The sequence below is a fragment of the Felis catus genome, chromosome B3 (assembly GCF_018350175.1).
Source record: "Felis catus isolate Fca126 chromosome B3, F.catus_Fca126_mat1.0, whole genome shotgun sequence".
In the NCBI taxonomy this organism is placed as follows: domain Eukaryota; kingdom Metazoa; phylum Chordata; class Mammalia; order Carnivora; family Felidae; genus Felis; species Felis catus.
Genome location: NC_058373.1, coordinates 51,787,229 through 51,813,589, shown reverse-complemented (window position 1 = coordinate 51,813,589; position 26,361 = coordinate 51,787,229). Strand labels below are relative to the sequence as shown.

Sequence of the window (26,361 nt, the reverse complement as noted above, 5' to 3'; positions counted from 1 at the left end):
TCCATGCTGTGGTCGCTTCCATTTTATTCTGCACCTCATTTATAGCAGTTTTTAGCTCCTCATGACTATTTCCTAGTCCCTTGATCTCTGTAGCAATAGATTCTCTACTGTCCTCTATACTTTTTTCAAGCCCAGCGATTAATTTTATGACTATTATTCTAAATTCTTGTTCTATTATATTGCTTAAATTGTTTTTGATCAATTCGTTAGCTGTCGCTACTTCCTGGAGTTTCTTTTGAGGAGAATTCTTTGTTTTGTCATTTTGGGTAGTCCCTGGGGTGTCTCCAAACTGCAGGGCACTTCCCCTGTACTGTCCAGAGTAACTTGTGTTGGTGGGCGGGGCCGCAGTCAGACCCAATGTCTGCCCCAAGCCCACCGCTGGGGCCACAATCAGACTGGTGTGTACCTTATCTTCCCCTCTCCCAGGGGCAGGACTCACTGTGGAGTGGTGTGGCCCCTGTCTGGGCTACTTGCACACTGCCAGGCTTGTGGTGCTGCTTCAATGGGATCTGGCGTATTAGCTGGGGTGAATCCGCAAGGTGCACGGGGCGGGAGGGGCAGGCTTAGCTCGCTTTGCTGTTGGTGGTCTCCTATGGGAGGGGTCCCTCTTCCGTGGGACTCCTGTCTACACTTGGCTCCAGAGAGTCTGTTCTAGTCTTCTGGCAGTTTTCTGGGTTATTTAGGCAGAAGTGGGTGGAATCTAAGCGATCAGCAGGACGTGGTGAGCCCAGCGTCCTCCTACACCACCATCTTCCCTAGGTCTCCCTTAAGTCTTTTCTCCTCTGCTTTTCTAACATTCGCATTATACCACTTCACTTTTGCAAAGGGCCTACATTAGTACCTGTTTCGCTAACCAAAAGAAACCCACAGAGGATTTTTTACAGAAAAGCTAAACAGTGTTTAGTGTTTGTTTTCAGTGAGCCATTAGAGGCAGCACACACCCACAGCAGCGAGGGTGGCAGGGAACTACGCTGAGCATCTCAGCATCACCCTGCCATACCTCTGAACTGTGTTTGTGAACATCTGTGCTTCATCTTGACTTATTTTGTGCATCCATTAGCAAGATGTGTCCCAAGGCATCAGAAAAGCCTAAGAGCCGTTACTTTTGGGGCCTAGCAATGCTCAAAAACTTTTCCATGTAAATTAATGGTATTTTTTCTTTGCTTTATACCATTTCAGCTTACAAAAGTTTTCATATGAACAATCTGCTTTTGGATAGCGGGGGAAACCTGTACTCAGTATTTTCTCACAGTACCTTTCAAAATCATAGTCTTCCTAACACTTTATTTTTTTAATGTGTATTTATTTTGAAAGACAGTGAGCACAGGGAAGGCCAGAGAGAGGGGGAGAGAGAGAATCCCAAGCAGGCTTCATGCTGTCAGTGTAGAGCTTGACGTGGGCTCAACTGTGAGATCATGACCTGAGTGCAAGTCAAGAGTAGGGGCTCTACCAACTGAGTCACCCAGGCGCCCCTTCCTGACACTTTATTTATTTATTTAAAAAAAAATTTTTTTTCCCTTAATGTTTATTTTTGAGAGAAAGAGAGACAGAGCGTGAGTAGGGGAGGGGAAGAGAGAGAGGGAGACACAGAATCCAAAGCAGGCTCCAGGCCGTCAGCACAGAGCCCAATACGGGTTTTGAACTCACAAACCATGAGATCATGAGCTGAGCTGAAGTAGGAGGCTTAATCACCTGAGCCACCCAGGTGCTCCCACTACTTAACACTTTAAATGAAAAAGAATACTCCATCTTTGCCATATGTCAGAATAGATCACCTACTGTGGTTGTTTGTAAGAAATCCACAAATGTACTACACCATCCATATCATTTTAGTTTATATATTTTAACATCAGTATTTTACAAAATAGAAAATAAATCATGTACAATTCTAATATCATTTCTTAGTATTTCCTGACAGTCCTTTTTCTACATACATACTTTAAAAAAAATACAACTGTAGTAAAACTGAATCCTTATACTCTACCACCACCAAATCCTTGAATTCTGTAGTGTATTCAGTTGACTAAAGAACAGTGTGTCCTCAAGGTCAAGTTTGATGCCCAAAGGGGGCTTATGTCTGGTAAAGAAGATTTTTTAAAGTAATTTATTTATTTTGAGAGAGAGAGAAAGGCAGAGAGAGAGAGAGAGAGAGAGAGAGGAAAAGAGAGAGAGAATTCCAAGCAGGCTCTGCACTGTTGGCATGGAGTCTGACGTGGGGCTCGAACTCACAAACTATGAGATCATTACCTGAGCCGAAACCAAGAACTAGATGCTCAACCGACTGAGCCACTCAGGCACCCCTGGTAAAGAAGATTTTTTAACTTTCATTATTCTATCTAAACAATATATTCTAAGAAAGGAGAAGGAAGGTAAGAGGACAAGGAACTGAGTTCAAACTGTAAGGCACTGAAAGCATATCCCAATGTCTTCCCTATCAACTGGGAAATATGAGAGTTAAGACTAAACTAAAAGCACCTTTTTTTAAATAAGCTTACCCTACCAACATCTGTAGGAAAAGTCAAAACCATTAAACCTAGACCAGTGCCGAGTCCCAAAGATTATTAGTCTAATAGGTACTGTCCTGCCTCTGACAGGTACCATTTTACATACTGTGGTCCAAATGTGGTCTGTAGTAATATTGTCATAAGTTATCAAGACTTATAAGTTATAAGTTCAAGAGTTATCTGCAAATTAAATGCACACCAGCAGGGCACCTGGGTGGCTCAGTTGGTTAAGCGACCGACTTCGGCTCAGGTCATGATCTCACAGTTTGTGAGTTCAAGCCCCGCGTCGGGCTCTGTGCTGACAGCTCAGGGCCCGGAGCCTACTTCAGATTCTGTGTCTCCCCCTCTCTCTACCCCTCCCCTGCTCATGCTCTGTGTCTCTCCTTGAATAATAAATAAACGCTAAAAAAAATAGTCAAAAAAATGCACACCAGCAAGCGTGAGCTCTGAAATTGGCAATCTAATACAAGTACTTATGGGTATCTGCCCAGCTTACCTGGAATACCACTCTGGATTTCTCTAAAAGGTAAGTTCTCATATTGGCACCAATGATTCGATATCTCTTATCAAAACCAATTTCAATATACTTCCCAAAACGGCTGCTGTTATCATTCCTGGTTGTCTTAGCATTTCCAATGGACTAAGAAGCAAAGGGAAAAATAATATTTTAGAAGTATAGTTCATGACATGACATTTACAGAGTTTGTTCAGGGAGAGAAAGGACAGAATAGAACACAACCCTTTATAACTGATTCTTTTAAGAACAGAACCAATTTTGCCCCTGCAGGCACCAGGGTATGCTTTGCCCACTGTGCAACCACACAGATAGCCACTAATAGTTCATATCTGTCTTGTTATTCTTACACAAATTATTTTCAGAAACAGCAAACCTGAGCACAGTGGCTAGGGGATTTTCACACCATTTGTGGTATCAAAACACGCTCATTGAAGTCAACAAGGAAAGAAACGGATGGGAATGGGGGTTGCCAAGGCAAAACCTCTTAGTTATACACTTGGGTTTGGATTTCCTGAAAAACTTGGGCTGTGTAATATAAATAAGCTGGTTAAGACAAATTAATATTTTCATGGAGATGCTATTCCAGTGTTCAGAGCCTCATTAGCTAGAAGTTTCTATCATTTTACCCTGTGACAACAAAGGCCTAGTTGGACTGTTTATTAGCAGAGTATTAATAATTACCCACTCAATTCAAAGCCATTTTCTGAAACCAGACATACTAAGATCTGCCCTTGGAATTTGATAGTTTTCTCTATCTTGCAAAACATCTGCTATAGAATTCATAAAATGTAACTTTCTGCTAATTTTTTATATAACCTTAAAAATTAAGGTAACATACATACTACTTTTTTCAATGTTTATTTATTTATTTTGAGAATGGGGAAGAGGGGCAGAGGAAAAGACAGAGAATCTCAGGTAGGCTCCATGCTCAGCATGGTGCCTGACATGGAGCTCAGTCTCACAGCTATGAGGTAATGACCTGAGCCAAGATCATGACCTAAGCCAAAATCAAGAGTCAGATGCCTAACTGACTGAGACACCCAGATGCCCCTCATACGTACTACTTTCTGACTTAGGTAACATGCTTCCATAAAGTTTGGTTTCAAGGCAAAGCAAAAAACAAGTGTAGTAAGAAAAGCAAGTGTTCACATAATGCATATATTAAATGTTTAATAAACAATTTCACATACGATTAATACCATTTACTTGTACAAAGCCTAAGACTATCAGAATTAATATATTAAAGTCGTAGCAGAGAGAAAGGAGTGAAAATGCTCTGGTGTATTAAAAAAGCAATACAAATATAAATGATGAAACCAGTAATAACATAGCCACAAAAAATCAACACATTAGATTCTCTGATCAGTCAAAGAAAGCACATTTTCACTCTGTGAAATACAAGGCAGATATTGTTCTATTTTGCTTTGGCAGTGAGAACACTGCTATATTTCAGATTAACATTTTAAATGGAAAGAGTGATGGAAAGCTATCTTCCAAGCAAAATAAGAGTGAACTAATATAGCCTAAGATAATTTAACAATACATTTACTTAGATATTCCCTTTCTTGATGGCATGAAAAGTACAACAAAAAAATCTCCATATATTCCAGTTATTTTTATTTTATTTAGAAAAGGAAATTAATGATAAATGCAGGATTTTCTTTCACCACTCTGTCACAGAGCAGAGGAAGATGATGTAGTAATTATGGCAATGGCAGTAATAGCCACCGAGTGTTTACCAGGCACTGTCCCAAGCACCTTTCTGCCAGCAACTAAGGAAGCTGGGGAAGGGGGCGCCACAGCCACTCCTTCCTCCCTGACTCTATTCCACCTTCCAGATGCCAGCTCTCTCCTATCTACTCAGAGTGGGAGTCAGAGCGGCCAAGCTGTCAAAACAGCACTACACTCTATGAGAATCTGCAGTGAGTAGGCCAGGGTTGAAACAAACTCCTCCCCTCTGTCTTTGAGTGAAATGTATTTAAACATAGAGCAAAGAATGGTAGAAGAAGCAAATGAAATAGAAGTCTGAAGATCTGGGTATTAGACCAGGCCCTATTACCAACTTGCCAACATTTAATCCTCTGAGAAATGCTAGTGACTCCAAGTGTAAACTGCCTAGGTGACATGAGCTCCAGGGTCCTTTTCAAAACTAAAACTATATGATGCTAAGCCTTGAACCTGGTAAGGAAAGGTTCTATATATAAACAATACCTTTTGTTCATTCCCTCTAATTGCTCCCTCTGCCTTTTAAGTACTATATTTATAACAGACCCCCTTAATGCTATTTTCATTTCAGTTAGCAAGAAACTCCTAAGGAAAAGTTTTGTGGTCTTGATTGTACTACTGATTTCAGTGAAGTGTTGAGTGAGTTCCTCCTCTTTACTAAAAGCACATAAAAGTCTTCAACTATGGTTATTAAAGATGTAAAAGGACTATTAAGATCTAGTATGCCCCAAGAATATTTCCCTGTCCCCATCTTAGGATGAAAATTTCCTAGAGAAAAGGAGGAAAAGAAAACATGAAAAAATGAGCAAAAAAGACTCATTTCTCTGTGCCTCATTTGTATTTTGCCAAAGGAGCCTATGCTGAGGATGAGCTTGCTTTCCAGAGGATAATGTGGAAATCCCCTTAGCCACTGGGCTGTGATGTTAATGTAGGACGCTCATTATCCCAGGAGTTTCAGATCACTGGAGACCCAGACATGCCATCCTTGACATCACAGTAAAGGACTCTGATATAGAGATGCAGTCTTGAGAAGCAGGTTTAAAGTTACAAACTTTCTAGGTCACATACTCAATATTCCATCTGTCTTCCTCCTATGACTGCAAACCCTTTGGTACCATTCTTAAGCCCCAGATTCCACTTTAATCTTTGAAATTGGTATGCCCTCATTTGTAGTTATTGAAAATTAGTTCTCTCTGTGCCAAACTTTCTTAATCCAAATTCCTTTTGAAAAACTACACAATGTAGAAGGGAATAGCTAAGCATAATTTTTTTGTTCAGTCTAGCAAACAAAGTAAATTCTTTCTAAGTACATATTAAAAAGTAGTATTTGTGGCCATTCTACTATCTCTCCTGCTAACACAAGTGAACTATGTATTGTGGAAAAACCGATGTACTATTTTTTGAATGAGAATATAGCAAAGTCATAAAATGTGTCAATCAACTTGACATATTCTAGAAGGTTCATTCTGGACTTACATTATTATACGGTCCAGGCCTAGAAAAGGTGGGGTTCCTGGATGCCATCACAACTTAGACTGGGATATTCTGACATTAGGGACTAAGAATGAGCTAAATTATTGCCAAATACAGAGAATTTGTTGTTGTGACCAAAAATAGCCAAACTGATGGTAAGAAGCAAAGCAAAGGCCTGTTGTTTTCTGCCCCAAACCCAAAACATGGCTCTACAGATTATATTTCCCCAATATTAACTGTGGCATCCAGCACTACAGTTGGCATCTGTAGCTTAAATCCTTTCGAAATCTTAATATTTGCTTAAATTCTCTACTACTCTTTTTGGCATAAACCTCTGTTTCCCCCAGTCTGTGCTACTTCAGAAAGCTTCTCCAGTTCTCTTTCCACAGTGCACTTAGCCCAGGCAGCCCCATAACTTCCCCAGCATATCCTGTCCTCTCAATCCCAAGAACAGAAGTTCCGCTGCTCTGGAGGACAGCCCTGTGGGCAAGGGGTCACAGCACTCTGTTCTGAAGTGTCACACATGGCACTGCAAACCAGGCACAATTACCTCTGGACTGATTATTGCAAAAACCACTTGTACCACAGGTGCACCAGGCCAGTTCTAAACTCCGTCTGTGTTTGGGTGACAAATAAGGCTTGACAAAGGAAAAAAACAGGAATAAACAATGCTGACTTGAATTCTCAATGAGAAAGGTTTGTTCCTCCCTGTCTAAAATAATTTCTCTCCATTATTAATGAGAAATACTTTTCTCCATTTAATGGGACTACTTGCAAAAATGTTTGACTTTCTTAAAATCGTATTAATAGACAGATAATTATCTAACTACAAATTCTGGAATATTCAAATTCTTACACAAACAGGTCCACTTTCTTTGGAATGAGCATTTCCACTGTGTATACATATTTCACCTTTGAAAGCACATCCTTTTGTAGTTGTCCTTTCTCAGGAATTTATTAAATTGTACTGAATTTCTTTTTCTAGCCTACAGCTTTGTGATATGCTAGACAAAAACAAGAAGAAAAATGTTCATAAGATCATGACTTAAGCTTATAGTTAAAATCTGGGGGAAAAATATAGAAAAGGCTAACAGGCTGTACTAAGTATAGAAAATGAAATGTGGGCAAAGGGATGATAAAATTCTTCATGCTTGAGCATGGAGAATCCTATGAACTCAGAATTAGAGGGAAATGAGGAACACACTTCTACTACAAGGAACAATAAACAGGAGTCAAATAACTAGGAGAATAGAAATTTAGAAAATGAAATACCACTACCAGCTATTTAGAGGCAACAATTCAAAGGTAGGTTAAAAGTGCACGATTATGGAATAAAGTAAATGCCTCCATAGCTGGGCTTTACTCAAATGTCTACCTTACTGACTTTTTACTTTTCTGAGGTCTCTTCTTACTAATATGTGGAAAAGTATTTTCCTACTTTTAGTGGCCAGGACATCCTCAACTTTCTTACATGTGCTGTTTCAATTTTTTGGGCATGTTTCTTAAGAAAATATAGTAACAAGTTCAAGGCTGCTGCTGTCTTACCTCCATAATGGGGTTGGAGGCCAAGACCTTTTCCTCAACATTGGCTTCACTGGCAGAACCACTTACAGTTGCAAAGTATCGCATGGCATACTTAGCTGAAACTGTTTTCCCTGCCCCAGACTCTCCACTTACGATGATGGACTGATTTCGTTCATCTCTGTAAAACAAAGAAGAGTAACTGTCAGTGCTGCCCACTCCTGAATGTTATTAACATTGTTTCCTCTGTGCTCTCATCAAAGAGCCATGGTGAATTTCTCCTGGTTCATATGTCCAGCAATGTGGGAAGGAACATAAGAATGATATTTCCTAATAAAAGTAACTACTTACAGGGGCATCTGGGTGGCTCAGTCAGTTAAGCATTTGACTCTTGATTTTGGCTCAGGTCACTATCTCACAGGTTTGTGAGTTTGAGCCCCACAGTGGGCTCTGTGCTAACAGTGCAGAACCTGCTTGGGATTCTCTCTCTCTCTCTCTCTCTCTCTCTCTCTCTCTCTCTCTGACCTTCCCCTACACACATGTGCATTCTATCTCTAAATAAATAAACAAACAAACAAACAAATAAATAAATAAATAAATAAACTTAAAAAAATAACTACTCATAAACTAGTAATGAACAGAGAGGGGGAAGAAGATATAAAGCATCGAATCAGAGAACATCACATCTGAGGTGAACCTGTAATAGAGGGTCTCTGAATTTTTTGTGTGTACATGTCTCAAACACATTATTTAATTTCTGGATAATAATTCTAGTATACTACAGTACTGTTGTCAATCACCTCAGAAGAGAAAGGAGCCACAGCAAAGGAATTTAAAAGAAATCCTATTAAAATTATAAATTGTCTAGTATTTAACAGTCCTTAAAGTAATGTCTCCCACGAACTCCAGCTTCTGCTGAAAGTGTCCTCATTAGTAGAGAAGAAACGCTTCATTTATTTGTTGGTGATTTGTTCAAATATGTCACAACTCAAAAACTACTATTACCTCTTTAATTCACCCACACAATGACTCAAAAACTCTGATATACTTGCTCATAAGACTATCATTTCTTTGAGGATAAAGACCTAGATCATCTTTACCTTTAATATCCAGCACCTAATCCAGAGCCCGACACATCACAAAAACTCAATAAATGTGTATTGATTATAAGTAAATAAAACTTCAATGAGCAACCTAGCCTAAGAATAAATCTTTCTGTTTAGACTACAATTTCTACTAGGACAGAAGTAGGAAATTGTACTTCCTAAGACGGAACCTGCAATCAGCTTTTTATCAAAATAACAGAACAAGTACATAAAGGTGGTATCATTTGTGCCCTTAATTTGCAAAGGGACAGGATCAGGATGATATCAAAGATTTTTAGTGGGACTATCCTACAAGGCCACAAGATGGGGAGGTTATTCTACTATATAAGATGATCTTTTTATCTTTAAAAGGAGACTTATTTATCCAACAAATATACCTACTACACCTATCAAACACCTACTACATGCCAAACATTGTGCTAAATACTAGGGATACAAATTAAATAAGCTGGGATCCGTGTCCTCAGTGGTGAATGGTCTAACAGGAATGAAAGACCTAGTAATTCAAGATTATAATACTTGTGGGGCGCCTGGGTGGCGCAGTCGGTTAAGCGTCCGACTTCAGCCAGGTCACGATCTCGCGGTCCCGGAGTTCGAGCCCCGCGTCAGGCTCTGGGCTGATGGCTCAGAGCCTGGAGCCTGTTTCTGATTCTGTGTCTCCCTCTCTCTCTGCCCCTCCCCCGTTCATGCTCTGTCTCTCTCTGTCCCAGAAATAAATAAAAACGTTGAAAAAAAAATTAAAAAAAAAAAAAAGATTATAATACTTGTGATGGGGCACTGAAAGGAGGAAGAGGTGATCAGGGAAGGCTCCCTAGAGAAGATACCAGAACAAGGTCTAGAATGATAACTAGGAAAAAGCAAGGGACGAGGAAGTCAGAAAGGAAACATACCAGGGAAAAGAGACAACAAAATAAAAGCTCAGAAGCATGAGAAGTTATAATTATAATTATAATGAGAAGTTATAATTCAATTTGGCTGGAACATGGAGTTATGACAGATAAGGTTGCAGAAATGACCAAGAACATGATCACAAAGTTCTTACATGAGAGGTTAAGGAATCTGAAGTTTACCTAAAAATGATGGAGTGCCATTATAGGGTTTTACACAGAAAATAACACAATCTAATTAGTAAAAATCACTCTGGCAGCGGGGCGCCTGGGTGGCGCAGTCGGTTAAGCGTCCGACTTCAGCCAGGTCACGATCTCGCGGTCCGGGAGTTCGAGCCCCGCGTCAGGCTCTGGGCTGATGGCTCGGAGCCTGGAGCCTGTTTCCGATTCTGTGTCTCCCTCTCTCTCTGCCCCTCCCCCGTTCATGCTCTGTCTCTCTCTGTCCCAAAAATAAAAAAAAATTAAAAAAAATCACTCTGGCAGCAATATGGACTATGGGCAGCAGGGTGTCCAGATGTAAAATTATCAAAGTGTGAGTAAAGGTTGTGGTGGTCCTAACTGAGAGAGGTAGATGGGTTTCAGAGACACCAAAGTGATAGAATCCACAGTACTTGGCAGTAAATTTTCAAAGTAGAAATTTAGGACTTTTCTGAGGAAAAGTTTCTTTTTCTTTTGAGAAATGAGGCTAACTGTCTTATTTTATAGACCTTGAAAAATACAGTAGGAGTACGCAGTTCAGGCCTGAGTATGCACACTTACATCACATTACCAGGACAGATAGCAGCCTATTCCTAACACCCAGACTCCCATATTGTGGGGAAAATCAGGAGGATCAAGGTGACACACTAAGGAATGTTTAATTTGTATAGTACAAGCTTGCATGTAATCCCCATTTTTATGACACATCATGGAATCTCATACTCATCATCTCATCATCCTTCTTTTTATTTGAATTTACAGATGGAACTGAATACTCCCATTGCCTCTGTTGATTCATGGCTGATTTCAAAATAAATCATCTAATAAAACAGTTCTCATTTTGGTGCCAGTGCACTTTCTTTTAGTCATTTAAAATGTCCCCAGAATTCACCTTTTTTCGATACATTAATCAAGGCATAGTATCAATAGTTTTTGGATTCCCTTCTACAGTATGAGTGGAAAAATTATCTCTTTGTAATTTCTGCATGATCAGTTCTGTCACTGTGCCTGTGTGACAGCACTCCTTCCAAGAGCAAACAAGGTGAGGAGGCTTCCACAAGTCTGACAAAATTATTAATGGGAACTGCTATTCTAAACTGTACTGCGTTTAAAAGGCTACTTCCAAGTCTTAATATCAAAATGTTATATCAAAAATCTAAAAGTTCATGTGAAATAGCCCTTTCCTATAATCTGGGGAAGAAGAAAAATATTAAAGATGATAAGATCAAAAACTATTCAAATGAACAGAGATTTGGACAAATACATACATATATGCACTGATATAAAGCACATGCCATATACATTTTCTTTTCCAGGATATAGGATCCTGGATCCATATGATCAATAGTTTTTAAATTTTTTTAGGGATTTTATTATTTCTTTTATATTTCCCTGACTTTTTGGCAGGCTTCCCTTTTTTACCAAGGTTAGTAGAGCATTCCAATATGTAAATAAGCACCACTCTTTCATTATATAAGCTCCTTTGCATCCAGGTTCTAATTTTAGACCTGTCATTTACCAGGTACATAGCTTAGAACAATTGCATGACCTCTATGGGTCACAGTGTTCTCATCTTTAACATTAAATAGTACCCAAAGTCCTTCTCAAATTCTAAAGTACTATAATCTAAAAGTCTAACTCTGGAGTGGATTTTTCAAATCTTGGGTGGTCTACAGCCTGCACTCTAGCCAAGGTAAACTCTTAGGACCCAGAATAGTTGGGAAAGGACAGGCCTATAGACACTCAGATGGTCTTGAGTGGCCATATTTGAAATGAGCAACATTTCTTCTCTGGAGGATCCCTGGATTTAAGATGGCCAAAATCAAAAAAGGGCTACAATGAGGAAAAATGTAAAATAATCAATTCACCTGCTTTTATTATTTATAAATGTTTATTTATTTATTTTGAGAGAGAAAGAGTGCAAGTGCAGGAGAGGCAGAGAGAAAGGGAGAGAGAGAATCGCAAGCAGTTTCCATGCTGCCAGTGCAGAGCCCAACGTGGAGCTCAATCTCACAAAACCATGAGATCATGACCTGAGCCGAAATCAAGAGTTAGACATTCGACCAACTGACCTACCCAGGCAATGCAATTAAATGCTTTTAAATTAAACACAGGAAGTAGAAATTTGTAGGTACAATAAAGTTTTTAAAATGTTTTTCAGTTCTATGTGGCCATACGAAGAAATGCCCAAAAGATAGAACAAGAGCGAGATAGGTAGAAGTGGGGAGCCAAGCAGAGACACAGATGAGAGAAGGTTAACACATAATAAAGACACACAAAAGGAAAAACAGGAAAAGTATGACAGAGATGAGGAGAAAACAGACAAAACCATCAGGGACAAATATTTTATGGTTCACGCTTGCTTAGACCATGCACAAAAATAAATGCAAAATGGATTAAAGACCTAAAACCTTAATTCCTAGAAGAAAACATAGGCAGTAAGGTCTTTGACAGCAGCTGTAGAAAACATTTTTCTAGATATGTCTGTCTCCTTTGTTAAGGGAAACAAAAGCAAAATGAAACTATTTTTTTAATGTGTATTTATTTATTTTGAGAAAAAGAGAGAGTGTGTGTGCAAGTGGGACAGGGGCAGAGAGAAAAACCCAAGCAGGCTCTGCACTAACAGCGTATAGCCCAATGTGGGGCTCATGAACTGTGAGATCATGATCTGAGCTGAAATCAAGAGTCAGAGGCTTAACCGACTGTGCCATCAACGTGCCCTAAACTATTTTTATTTATCAAAATAAAAATCTTTTGCACAATAAAACAAAAAAGGCAACCTACTGAATAAGAGGAGAGATTTGCAAATGACATATCCAATAAGGGGGTTAACATCCAAACTATTTAAAGAACTTATACAACTCAATACCAAAAACCCCCAAATAATCCAATTTAAAAATAGGCAGAAGCCATGAATAGACATTTTTCTAAAAAAGACATAGAGATGGCAAACAGACACAGGAAAAGATGCTCGTCATCAGTCATCATCAGGGAAATGCAAATCAAAACTACAACAAGATATCACTTCACACCTGTCAGATGGCTAAAAGCAAAAAGAGAAGAAACAACAAATGTTGGCAAAGATGTGGAGAAAAAGGAACCCTCATGCACTGTTGGTGGGAATGCAAGCTGGTGAAGTCACTGTGAAAGACACTATGAGGTTCCTCAAAAATTTTAAAATAGAATCACCCTATCTATGTTCCAGTAATTTCACTACTAGATATTTAGCCAAAAAAAAAAAAAAAAAAACTACGAAAACACTAATTTGAAAATATAGATAGATAGAGATAGATACTCCTATGTTTACTACAGCATTATTTACAATAGCCAATATATGGAAGCAACCCAAGTATCCATCCATAGATAAATGGATAAAGATGTGGTATATTTACACAATGGAATGTTATTCAGCCATAAAAAAGACAGAGGTCTTACCATGTGCAACAATATGGATGGACCTAGAAGATATTATGCTAAGTGAAATAAGTCAGTCAGAGAAAGACAAATACCATAATGTCATTCACATGTGGAATTTAAGAAACAAAATAAATGAACAAAGGAAAAAAGCCAAAAGAAAACAGATTTTTAAATACAGAGAACAAATTGGTGGTTGCCAAAAGGGAGGTGGGTGGATGAGTGAAATAGGTGAAGGGGATTAAGAGTCCACTTATCGTGATGAAAAGTGAATAATGTATAGAATTACTGAATCATTATATTGTAAATGTGAAACTAGTATAACACTGTGTTATTTATACTTGAATAAAATAAATAAAAAATTTTAAAAAATTTATGGTTCAAGGTGAATATCACAGGCTACCCTTTTCTATTCATTTGAGCTGTGAGCTTTAAATGGTTATATATGTGTAAATAATAATTTATAGTTCTTTGAAATTTTGACTATCTGATCAGTCAGTATTTATAATGCTTCAAGTACTCTTGTCCTTATATTACAAGAACCTTCTTTCTACTTGTAGGATATAGATATCACTTCAAAAGCCAGACAAAACCAAGTTAAAGAACAGAGATTCTCCACTCTTCATCAAGGACAGATCAATCTGGACCATCTTAAGGCTGCATGAACCAAAGATTTATGATTTCCGGCTTGGCCAGTTCTCTCAAGGGCCTCTACAGTAATACCAAATACCTGGGTACTGGGTGTCTTGGAGGTAAGCTCTTCTGACCTGTTTTATCAATGGTGGTTGCAGGGGCTCTAATGTGAACTAAAAGCCCCCACCTAAAAATACTGTTTCATTCATTTATTCAAAAAACATGTAATGAACAGCCACAATGTGCCAATCATTTTATGAAGATAAAAGACTCTGGGGCCATTGTTTATTGAGAGAGAATTGTACTTATTGAAAGTATAGTTAAAATACAGGGAAGTAATTGCTAGAAAAGAGGTCTATCCAGGAGAATATGAAACAAGGGAGGAAGGATATGAAATTGGTGGGAGATGTAAGAAGATGATGTCAGGAAATACTTTCTTGAAAAGGTGATGCCTTAATTGACTTTACATGATTAGGAAAAACTAGGTTGTATAGGAAGAAGGCAATGGGAATTAAATTATATAGAGACACCTGGAATCTCAGGGGAAAAAATATTCAAGAATAGAATAGCCACTCTGGGTTAATGAAAGAGAAGAGTTACATCGTAGTCCATTTTCCTTCTTTGGTTTTCAGTATCTATATCTAGTCTTTATACCTGTATCTATTTGGTCACCCCAACCTTTTCTTGTATCTATTAAGTTTTAATTTTATATCAGGTGTATTCTTTTATAGATTTTCCTTCTGAACTTTACCCTTTAAAAAATGTAATCTCTCTAGTTCATCATGGTCATATTGAATACTATTCATATCTTCTAAGACCATCAACCTCTTCTCTGCAAATTTAATGAGCATACTTCTCATTCACATCCTGGTCATTCATGACTCAGCTAAGTAATGCCAACCTCAGACCTGACTCATGCGGAACACAACTTAATATATCCACCCATGTTGATGTTGACTCTCTGATAGCCATCCACTGGGTGTTGCCATTTACTTTAGGTAAGTGTACAAGCACCTGCATCTAATTTTTAGCTTATAAGTGAACATGTTTGCATTTAACAAAATCTAGAGGTTTACTTTTTTGCAGGCAATCAATCTAATTGTTTCTTATTTAATCACTTGTTAAAAAGAGAAAATATTATTATGTTCACGTGATATAAGGCTTTCTTCCAAAGCCATGTTTTTTACTGTGATGACTTAAAGATGTGGCTTCAGCCAGCATTATATTGATTCTAAAACCAGACAAAGACCCCAGTAAAAAGGAGAACTACAGACCAATTTCCCTGATGAACATGGATGTAAAAATTTTCAACAAGATACTAGCAAACCAAGTCCAACAATACATTAAAAGAATTATTCACCACAATCAAGTGGGGTTTATTTCTGGGATGCAGGCTTGGTTCAATATCCGCAAATCAATCAATGTGACAGATCACATTAATAAAAGAAAGGATAAGAACCACAAGATCCTCTCAATAGATGCAGAGAAAGCATTTGACAAAATACAGCACGCTTTCTTGATAAAAATCTCCAAGTAAGTAGGGATAGAGGGAACATACCTCAAGATCATAAAGGACATATACAAAAGACTCACAGCTAATATCATCCTCAATGGGGAAAAACTGAGAGCTCTCCCCCTAAGCTCAAAAACACAACAGGGAAGGGGTGCCTGGGTGGCGCAGTCAGTTAAGTATCTGACTTTGGCTCAGGTCATGATCTCACGGCTCATGAGTTCAAGCCCCACATTGGGCTCTGTGCTGACAGCTCAGAGCCTGGAGCCTGGTTTGAATCCTGTGCCTCCCTCTCTTTCTGCCCCTCCTCTGCTGGTGCATGCTTTCTCTCTCTCTCTCTCTCTCTCTCTCTCTCTCTCTCTCTCTCTCTCTCTCTCTCTCAAAGATAAATAAGCAATACAAAATTAAAAATTAAACAAACACACAAAAAGAACGCAACCAAAATGTCCATTCTCACCACTGGTGTTCAACATAGTGTTGGAAGTCCTAGCCTCAGCAATCAGACAACACAAAGAAATAAAAGGCATCCAAACTGGCAAGGAAGAAGTCAAATTTTCACTCTTCGCAGATGATATGATACTCTATGTGGAAAACCCAAGACTCCACCAAAAAACTCCTAGAACTGATAATACGAATTCAGCAAAATCACAGGATATAAAATCAACATACAGCTATCAGTTGCATTTCTATACACCAATAATGAAGCACTAGAAAGAGAAATCAAGGAATCGATCCCATTTACAACTGCACCAAAACCCATAAAATACCTAGGAATAAAACTAACCAAAGAGGTCAAAGATCTGTATGCTAAAAACTATAGAAAGCTTATGAAAGAAACTGAAGAAGACACAAAGAAATGAAAAAAACATTCCATGTTCATTGATTTGGAGAATAAGTATTGTTAAAATGTTGATACTATTCAAAGCAATCTACACATTCAATGTAATCCTTGTCAAAATAACACCAGCATTCTTCACAGAGCTAGAACAAACAATTCTAAAATTTGTATGGACCAGAAAAGACTCTAAGTAGCCAAAATAATGTTGAAAAAGAAAACCAAAGCTGGAGGCATCACAATTCTGGACTTCAAGCTGTATTACAAAGTTGTAATCATCAAGACAGTACAGTAGTGGCACAAAAACAGATCAGTGGAACTGAACAGATAACCCAGAAATGGACCCACAAATGTATGGCCAACTAATCTTCGACAAAGCAGGAAAGAATATCCAATGGAAAAAAGACAGTCTCTTTAGCAAATGGTGCTGGGAAAACTAGACAGTGACATGCAGAAGAATGAACCAGGACCCCTTTCTTACATCATACACAAAAATAAACTCAAAATGGATGAAAGACCTAAGTGTAAGACAGGAAACCATCAAAATCCTATAGAAGAAAATAGGCAGCAACCAGTTTGACCTTGGCCACAGCAACTTCTTACTAGACAAGTGCCCCAAGGCAAAGGAAACAAAAGCAAAAATAAACTATTGGGCACCTTGGGTGGCTTGGTTGAGCATCTGACTCTTGGTTTTGGCTCAGGTCATGATCTCACGGTTTGTGAGTTTCAGCCCTGAATCAGGCTCCATGCTGGCAGCACGGGGCCTGCTTGGGATTCTCTCTCTCTCTCTCTCTCTCTCTCTGCCCTTCCCCTGCTTGCACAATCAATCAATCTATCAATAGAATGTGCCGGCACACTGGTGAAAGCTGTGCTTTAGAGAGTCAGAGAGACAATTAAGGTCATTCAATTCCTGAGAAACCGGTCACACTGCTATCAGATCCTCTCATGTCAAATTGAATTCTCTGTTCCATCACTACAGAGCCTTAATATAAAGGTGCCTTAACAGAAATAGCCAGTTACATATATTTATAACTTTTATAGACTCATACTTACTGTATTTTAATGCTTCTACAACTTTACGGGGCAGCTAGTACCCACTAAGTGCCAAATTTTTCAAGAATCCTGAAGAACAGTCATATGCAAGGAGCTGAGGTAGTCTCAAAGTAAAACTTGAGTGGGATCATGAAGAATACATAAAAATCGGGCAGAAACAGGAGCATGGAGAAATTCTAAGCTGAATAAAACATGCAAAATTTATGTATGCAATGTTAATTTGAGGGAGTAAATGTATTAGAATAGGGGAGTGTAATTGAAAATAAGAAAATGACAAAGAAGAAAGGTTTTGGAGTCTCAAAGCTAGAACCAAATACCAGCTCCTAGATTCTATTTATTAGGCTGACAGCCTGAACAAGTTATTTTCCTCAGTTTCCTCACCTGTAAGGCAGGGGTGATGATGTCTGCTCCCATGCTTGCACAGCAGACATCTAAACCTGGTAGCTCTTAATACAAGTTAATCTACCTTTATATATCATACCTAAAGTTCCTTATCAGGTAGCATATATTACTTCAAGTCTATTTGCATAAATAGGATACTTGGTACCACAGGGCAGCAGAGTCACAGTTGGTAACAGGAGAGATTTTATAATCTGTAATAGCAGGCCAATGAAACTCAGGACAGAGAAGCCTTCAGAAAAACTGCCTAGGGGCCCCGGGGTGGCTCAATCAGTTAAGTGTCCAACTTCAGCTCAGGTCATGATCTCACAGTTCGTGGGTTTGAGCCCCATGTCGGGCTCTGTACTGACAGCTCACAGTCTGGAGCCTACTTCAGATTCTGTGTCTCTCTCTCTCTCTGCCCCTTCCCAATCTTACTCTGTCTCTCTCCATCTCTCAAAAATAAATAAACATTGAAAAAAAATATTAAAAAGAAAAAGTGCCTAGCCAAATGAAAGAAGGAGCCACCCTAAGAAAAGGCCTAGCAATAAATAATCAAGAGTAATAGGGGTGCCTGGGTTGGTTGAGCTCAGTTGGTTGAGTGTCTGACTCCTGATTTCAGTTCAGGTCATGATCCCAGGGTCATGGGATCAAGTCCCATGACAGGCTATGAGCTGAACGTAAAGCCTGCTTAAGATTTTCTCTTTCTCCCTCTACCATTCTCCCCTGCTTGCACACACTTTCTCTAAAAAATAAAAATAAAAAAAAAAAATTAAAAAAACAACTAACAAAAAAAGGGGGGCGGTGCCTGGGTGGCTCAGTTGGTTAAGCATCTGACTCTTGATTTCGGCTCAGGTTGCATTTCATGGTCATGAGATCAAGCCCCAAGTTGGGGTCCACAATGGGCATGGAGCCTGCTTGGGATTCCCTCCCCCCAACCCCTCTCTCTTCCCCTTCCTTGCATGTACACACATGCACACACATGCGCTCTCTCTCTCTCTCTCTCTCTCTCTCTCTCAAAAACTAAAAATATATTTAAAAAAAATTTTTTTTAAAGAATATAACCAGATGAGAGGCTAAAGTAAATGAAAAGAGAATATAGACCTAAGACTTCATAATGATGAGGACTGATGATAGTAACAGCCTATACTTAAATACTTATTAAAATTTTTAACTGAAGTATAGTTGACATAGAATGTTACATTAGTTTCAGGTGTACAATATAGTGATTCATTAAGTCTTTATGTTATGCTATTCAACGTGCTTTTATGTTTATCATCTAATATACTTTTTACCTTTGAAGTAAGCACAACAGGTATTTTTTTTTTCCTTATTGGGGAAAATAACACAGAGAGGTTAGATGGCTTATCCAAGTTTAGAACAGAGCTCTATGAATGTCACATACCACACCTCCTGGTTTCCAAGAAGAAAGTCTATACCATGCTCCTTCTGCTTTACTACACAACTCCTTACCACAGTCTGCTCTCTACTAGGAAGAGTAAAATGCTTATGTATTAGTCTCCATGAAACAACAAGGTAACAAACGCATACCACAGAATACTATATAAGTGTCAAGGTAAACCATCCAGTGAAATTGCTCCATTTTATAGGTAATAAAACTGAGACTAAGGCAGATGAGGAGATTGAACCTTACATGGTTATTTATTGATGCATGTGTGATTAGTACAGAGCTCTTTTTCATTATACCAAGGTTATGCATATAAACTAATTTATGTCAAGAAAACCCAGGGTTGCCTGGGTGGCTCAGTCAGTTAAATTTCTGACCTCAGTCCAGGACTTTATGAACTCGGTTTGTGAGCCTGAGCCCTGAATTTGGCTTTGTGCTCACAAGTGCAAAACCTGCTTTGGATCCTCTGTTTCTTGCTCTTTCTGCCTCTGACCAGGCCCCCCCCTCCCCACCCCTGCCTTGCATGCACACTCTTTCTCTCTCAAAATATTTTTTAAAAAAAGAAAACCTATAAATGAAACTTAGTCAAAAAAGTTTATTTACCTTTTACAATGGAAAGAAAATAAACCAAATTGATCAATACTGCCTGGTTTTAAGGAAATAAAAGAAAAAAAATTATGTGTTAAGGAAAATTTACTGTCATTTAGTTACCAAAGAGCAATCAGTGCCAGCATGAGAAAAGACTGGCAAGAATGGGAAACAAGAACATGAGAAGAAAAACAGACACAGCAGCCCACTGACACTTGCACATCTCCTCTGCAAGTCAAAGGGACTATTAAAAGTAAGAGGCTAGACTATGAAGGTATTCTGTGAGGGCACTGCTCTCTATAAAAGCTTAGAAAGGAGTCCTGAGGCAAGGATCCTGGTTATTGCTATTGTCCTTGGACATATGCCTACTGGGGAAGAATCATTTGTATCAGTTTTGTTTTGAGAATAGATACCTAAAATGAAACTCCAACCCTTCCTCCTCCCTCCCTTCCACCCCACATACAAAACCTGCTCTTCCTTCAATCTCTTCCATCTCAGTAAATGGCAACTTCCACTTTCTGGTGCTCAGACCAAATACCTTGCCTCCATCCCTGACTCCTCTTTTTCTTTCATACCCTCACACAAGCAAGCCTTTGTCCATTCTATCTTAAAAATATATCCAGAATCCATCCATCCACTCTTACCATCTTCATTAATATACTCTTCAACTGGATTATTATTTCTTAATTGGATCAATATAAAAACCTCCTAACTAGTCTCTTGGATTCTACCCTTGTCCTACCACCAACTCTTTTTTTAATTTTTGCTTTTGTTTTCTAACTAGTCTTGATATGATTTCAAACTGGTTTTTTTTTTTCCCCACTGATTTCAAACTCACAGAAAATTACAAAACTAGTAAAATGAACTCCCATATATGATTTACTCAGATTCACCAATTGTTTAGGTTTTGCCTGTTTGTTTTATTAACCTCTCTATTTCTCTTATATTTTCTGAAATATTCAAGAGTAGGTTACAGACATGATGGCTCCTACATAATTTAGAGTACTATATTTCTTAAGAACAGTGACATGCTTTTATACATCTATAGTAATCAAAATCAGGAAATGTAACAGTGACATAGTAATATTATTTATTTCACAGATATCTATATTCCAATTTTATCAACCATCCAGCAATGTTCTCTACAGTTTACCTTACCTCTCCCATCATCACAGATTCAATTCAGAATATTCACTGCATTTAACTGCGTGTATTGTTCATCACTTTTAATCTAAATGCTTCCTCAGCCTTTCCTGGACTTCTCTGACCTTCATAATTTTGAAGGGTATCTATAGTTATTTTGTACAATGCTCCTCATTTTTAGTTTTTCTGGTGTTTCTTCCTGATTAGATTTAGGATATGTATTTTTGGCAGCAATTTATGGTCAATTTTTATCATAGCTGCAAGATGAGGCCATTCCTCTGTTCAAAACCCACACTCAGATAAGTCAAATTTGCTATGACAGCCCACACCTCTTGGTAGGATCCTTGCAGTTGATGATTTTTCTGCTTGGAATATTCTTCCCCAGATATGTGAAACACTTGCTTTATCCTTTCCTTCATGTTATTTTTTTTTAAGTTTTATTTATTTGTTTTGAGAGAGACAGAGAACATGAATGGGGGAGGGGCAGAGAGAGAAGGCGAGAGAGAACCCAAGCAGGCTCCAGGCTCTGAGCTGTCAGCACAGAGCCCGACACAGGGCTCGAACTCACAAACCATGAGATCATGATCTGAGCCAAAATCAACAGCCAGATGCTTAACCACCTGAGCCATCCAGGCGCCCCCTTTCTTTCATTTTATTACTCAAAAGACAGCTTAAGTTTTTATGGAGTTAGGTAAGTTGATATCAAAGTCTCTATGGAAAAACAAACACCTAAAGATAGCTAGGAAAATAATGAAAAAGACAAACTATGAGAGGGTTTAATGGTACCAAACATTAAAAAAAATACTACAAAGCCACTATAATTAAAACAATGTGAGGGGAAAGTGGGTGATAGGCACTGAGGAGGGCACCTGTTGGGATGGGCACTGGGTGTTGTATGGAAACCAATCTGACAATAAATTTCATATTTTAAATAAATAAATAAATAAATAAATAAATGAATGAATGAATGAATAACAGAGTGAGGGGGTGCCTGGGTGGCTCACTCAGTTAAAGTGTCATGATCTTGTGGTTCATGAGTTTGAGCTCCACTTCAGGGTCTCTGCTGTCAGCACAGAGCCTGCTTCACATCCTCTGTCTCTCTCTCTCTCTCTCTGCCCCTCCCCCATTTGCTCGCTTGCTCTCTCTCTCTATCGCTCTCTCAAAAATAAACATAAAAAAAAAACAAAAAAACCAGTGTGGTACTGGGACATGAAGACATAAAGGGAGGTGAAAAGAACCGAGCCAAGATATTGACCCCAAAACATGAGAAAACCTAGGATATGACAAGTGACATCTGAAATAACTGGGGCAAAATAGGTTTCTTAATAAGTGCTGCTGGGGTAACTAGGTAAGCATTTGGAAAAAAGATAAATTTAGATCCATATCTCATATAATACAAAAGAATAAACTTCAATGGGATCAGGGACCTAAAGGTACATTATAAAACAATACAAAGAAGAAAACATGGATAAATTCCTCTTTTACCCTGGTATAGGAAAAGGTGTTGGGTGTTTTTTTTTTTTAAGTTTATTTATTTATTTTGAGAGAGAGAGAGAGAGAGAGAGAGAGAGAGAGCAGAGAGAGGAGGAGAGAGAATCCCAAGCAGGTTCCTCCATGTCAGCACAGAACCTGATCAGGGCTCGAACCCATGAGCCATGAGATCATGACCTAAGCTGAAATCAAGAGTTAGACACTTAACTGATTGAGCCACCCAGGCACCCCTAGAGAAAGGTTTTTAATACTGACTCAAAATCTCTAGTAATAAAATAAAAGATTGATAATTTTTCATGGAAAAAAACCAGCACAAATAAAATAAAAACTTATAAATGGAGAGGGGATATTTACAATATATACCACAAAGAGCTAATATCCCTAATGTATTTTTTAACTCTTAAAATTGAGGACCAAAGGACTAAACGCACAACCAAAAAACTGAAAAGACATAAATGGACAGTTCACTGCATAAACAAAGACACAAACACATTGATAAAATGGCTTTTGAACATACAAAAAGATGTTCAAATTCACTCATATTTAAAGAAATACAAATATAAACAACCTTGAGATACCACTGGATAGTGAAGAACTGCAAAGAAAAACTACATATTTTTTGTTGATGAGGCTATGGGGAAGCAGGCATTCTTGAACATTTTTGGCAGAAATAAAGACCCGTATAACCCTTCTAGAGGGAATCTGGAAATACCTACTAAACTACATTTAAACCTACCTTTTGACCTAGCAATGCCACTTTTAGCAACCTACCTTAAGCTACATTTCCAAAAATACATAAATACATATGCACCAGGTTATTACAGCATTGTTTAAATGTTGTTGAATTTAAAATGTTGAAAACAATCTAAATGACCACATATGGGAAAGTGGTTGAATAAACTAATAAAGTGAGTAAGATAAAGAACTAACCTAAGTAACTTTGGAAATCAGTACTTTATATACCATAAGGCTAAAGACAAAATGAATTGGACACAAATATTGTACTTGAATGGTAAATTTGCTTCTCACGGGAGTATGGGATAATATTTTTAGAACTACTTTGCTACTTTATGAACATTCTAAGATTGAGCAAAGAAATATACATATATATATGTATATGTATATGTGTGTGTATGTGTGTGTGTGTGTGTGTGTATACACATACATACACGATAAGGAGACCAGGTTTCTAAAGACCAAAGAAAGGAGATAAATGAAGGAAAAAGAGAAAGCAAAAATAAAAACTGTGGTGTTGAACTGGAATTGGATGTATCAATATGAACTCAAGTTTTTTTAATATATATACAGATAGACATAATAATATATACAGACATGTATCGGTGTGTGTGTGTGTGTGTGTGTGTGTGTGTGTGTGTGTGTGTGTGTAAAAATGTGTAACTTTTATATTTAGAGAAAGGCAAATTAATACAACACTGGGATACCATTTATCACCTGTCAGTGTGGCAAAATTTTAAAAGTATGACAACACATCCTGTTGGTAAGGCTATGGGAAAACCTTTATTTCCTAGCTCTGTGAACTGGGCTTAAAGATGATGCCCCAATAGTAATGAGCATTCCTAGCAGAAAGATCTTTGTTTCTAAGTACCACTCCTCCAAAAAAGAAACCAGAGGTCCCTGAAAAAATTAAATAGCTGATTCTAGGGTTGGGGTAAGGAAATCAGAAAATGAGCCACATGTTGCTAAAATGTAAGAAAATGATCAAAACATAATAAAGGGCTGTTGAAAGTACACTTGAAAAGAGCTCCAAGGTTTCAACAAAATAAATCTGATAGAGTTTGAACAAAATCTGATAGAGTTTGAACAAAATAAATAGTGATAATCCATAGACTAAAATAAATATCCATGAGTCCATACTGATAGAAATAAAAAATAAATACTAAATAAATGGGGGAAAGTAACAGCTCTTTCTTACAGTAGAAAATAGCAAATGACCACTTGACCAACACCACAGTAAAAATTGTTGCAGTCAAGAATCATCAATGGATGTTAAAATTAGTAAGTGAAAGTACGATGAAAAACAGGATATTTACATGGTCTCAAAGTATTTTCCCATAACACACTTATTAATTTCAAAGTTTAAAATAGTAATTAAAATAGAGAAATCTGGTAGATACTGCCTTAACTAAGTGATCAATGTTAGTATCCCCAGGAATCAGTATCTTATATCTCCTCTATATGATGAAGGGCACATCACTTCTGTGATATGACTGTCCAAAATGTGTGGCTAGCCTCAATTACTCAATCAGGAAAAAAACTCAAACTTTAAGGAGGGTAAGAATTTTTGGAGTCTATTTTGCCTAATTTTTCTACTGCTGTGTCCTCAGAGCCTACAAGATAGTTGGCCAGTATGTATTCTTCAAAAGTGTCAAAATCATGAAAGAAAAGAGGATTAATGGATAGTTCTAGATTGGAGAAACCTAAGGAGAAACACAAGGTACTATGTATGATTCTAGATTGAATCCTAGACCAGAAAAAGGGCATTGGAGGGGAAATGATAAACAGTGATCAAGGTTTTTAGATTACTTAACAGTATTATACAATGTACATTTCCTGGTTTCAGTTATTTACAATGGTTACATAACATGTTAACATGGGAGAAAATGTGAGGGTAAGGAAATCAGTACCTCTGTATACTATTTTTCCAACCTCTTTGTAAGTTTAAGGTTTTTTTAAGTTTGCAAAAAAACAGAGAGGGCAGCTTTACAATGAGGCTTTCCCTGAAACTACTACATATGCCCTCTTGCCTATCTGGCATTCCTTACCTACTTTCCTAACTTTATTTTCCAGGATAGTACTTATTAATATGTGAAAAACTGTGTATCTTCTGCCTCACTTCATGAGGGTAAAAACTTTTGCCTATTTTGTCTCATTTGTTTGCTGTTGTGTCCCCTATGCCCAGGACAGTGTCTGGATGGTGTTCAGTAAAGGTCTACCGAACAAGTGTCTATAACTTCCCTGAAGATATAAGGGGCCTCTAAGAGTACTGGAAATGTGAAACTCCAGGATTCACATCTGGTAAACATGGCACCTCATCACTTGGTAAGGAAAAAATGCCAAGAAACGATCCTGCAATATCTATCTCCAACTATAAGCCTAAGAGACGTGGTCTATTTAGCTGCTGTAGCACATTTTCTGTGTACACACTTATAAATATATTTATAAATGGTGAACATAAAATCATAACTGAAGCGTATTTTAAAACTGCCTAAAAAACAAAACTAAGCAAAAGGAAAAGAAACCAGCAAACCTATAGTAAAGAAATCACACTGACTGAGTCACAGGGGAATCATCAGGGAAGAAATGTTAGGAAACCAAAGTAAATCTAGGGTTGAAAAGCCAGAAATATTCAGACAAATCTAACACTATTTTTGAATTTCCTGTGACAAAGATGCGGAGAACCAGACTTTCATATCAGTATTTTTCAGATTACTATTTTCAAAGAAGTCATATAATTTTCTATAAGCAGCATAAAATTTTTCAGAGATAATTTTTAGGGCCTAGCACTCCATGCAATTCCCTCTCTGCCTGATAGTTCTCTGGCTGTACTTGTGCCGTGCTCACTTGTATTGCAATGCTCCAGGATTATACACATCGAATATTGGTGGGTTTTTCTAATTTTAGGGGGAAATTATGCTGATAGATGGAATTTAAAAGCCTCAAAAAGTAACATTTCCTACACTTTTGATACTAGTTCCTATTTTATAACAGAATCTGGTATAATACACCATGTTATATAGTACAAAACTATATTTAGTCATTTTGTATTTAATATGATAATATTTCACAGTGTTAGACTAATGGAATTTGAAAGCTAGTGTTCCTAGTTATGTGGCCTTAAGAAAGTTAAGTAACTTCTTATTGCTTAGATTTTCTCATTTGTAAAATGAAGATTAATAATAATACTAACTTCAGAAGGTTGCTGTGGGATAAAATTACTTAAAAAATTGAAGGCAATT

The 26,361-nt window shown here is 37.8% G+C and overlaps 1 protein-coding gene across 8 annotated transcripts in view; it reads right to left on the bottom strand.

Moving 5' to 3' along the window:
* Nucleotides 1-26,361, bottom strand: part of MYO5A (myosin VA) — a 193,767-nt gene that overhangs the window by 98,916 nt on the left and 68,490 nt on the right. For all 8 annotated transcript variants that reach the window (XM_023255339.2, XM_023255342.2, XM_023255343.2 and 5 more), the window contains exons 5-6: nucleotides 7,765-7,921; nucleotides 3,001-3,144 (exon numbers count right to left, since the gene is read on the bottom strand). In XM_023255339.2, the coding sequence (XP_023111107.1) occupies nucleotides 3,001-3,144; nucleotides 7,765-7,921 (301 nt within the window). The remainder of the gene's footprint in view (nucleotides 1-3,000; nucleotides 3,145-7,764; nucleotides 7,922-26,361) is intronic.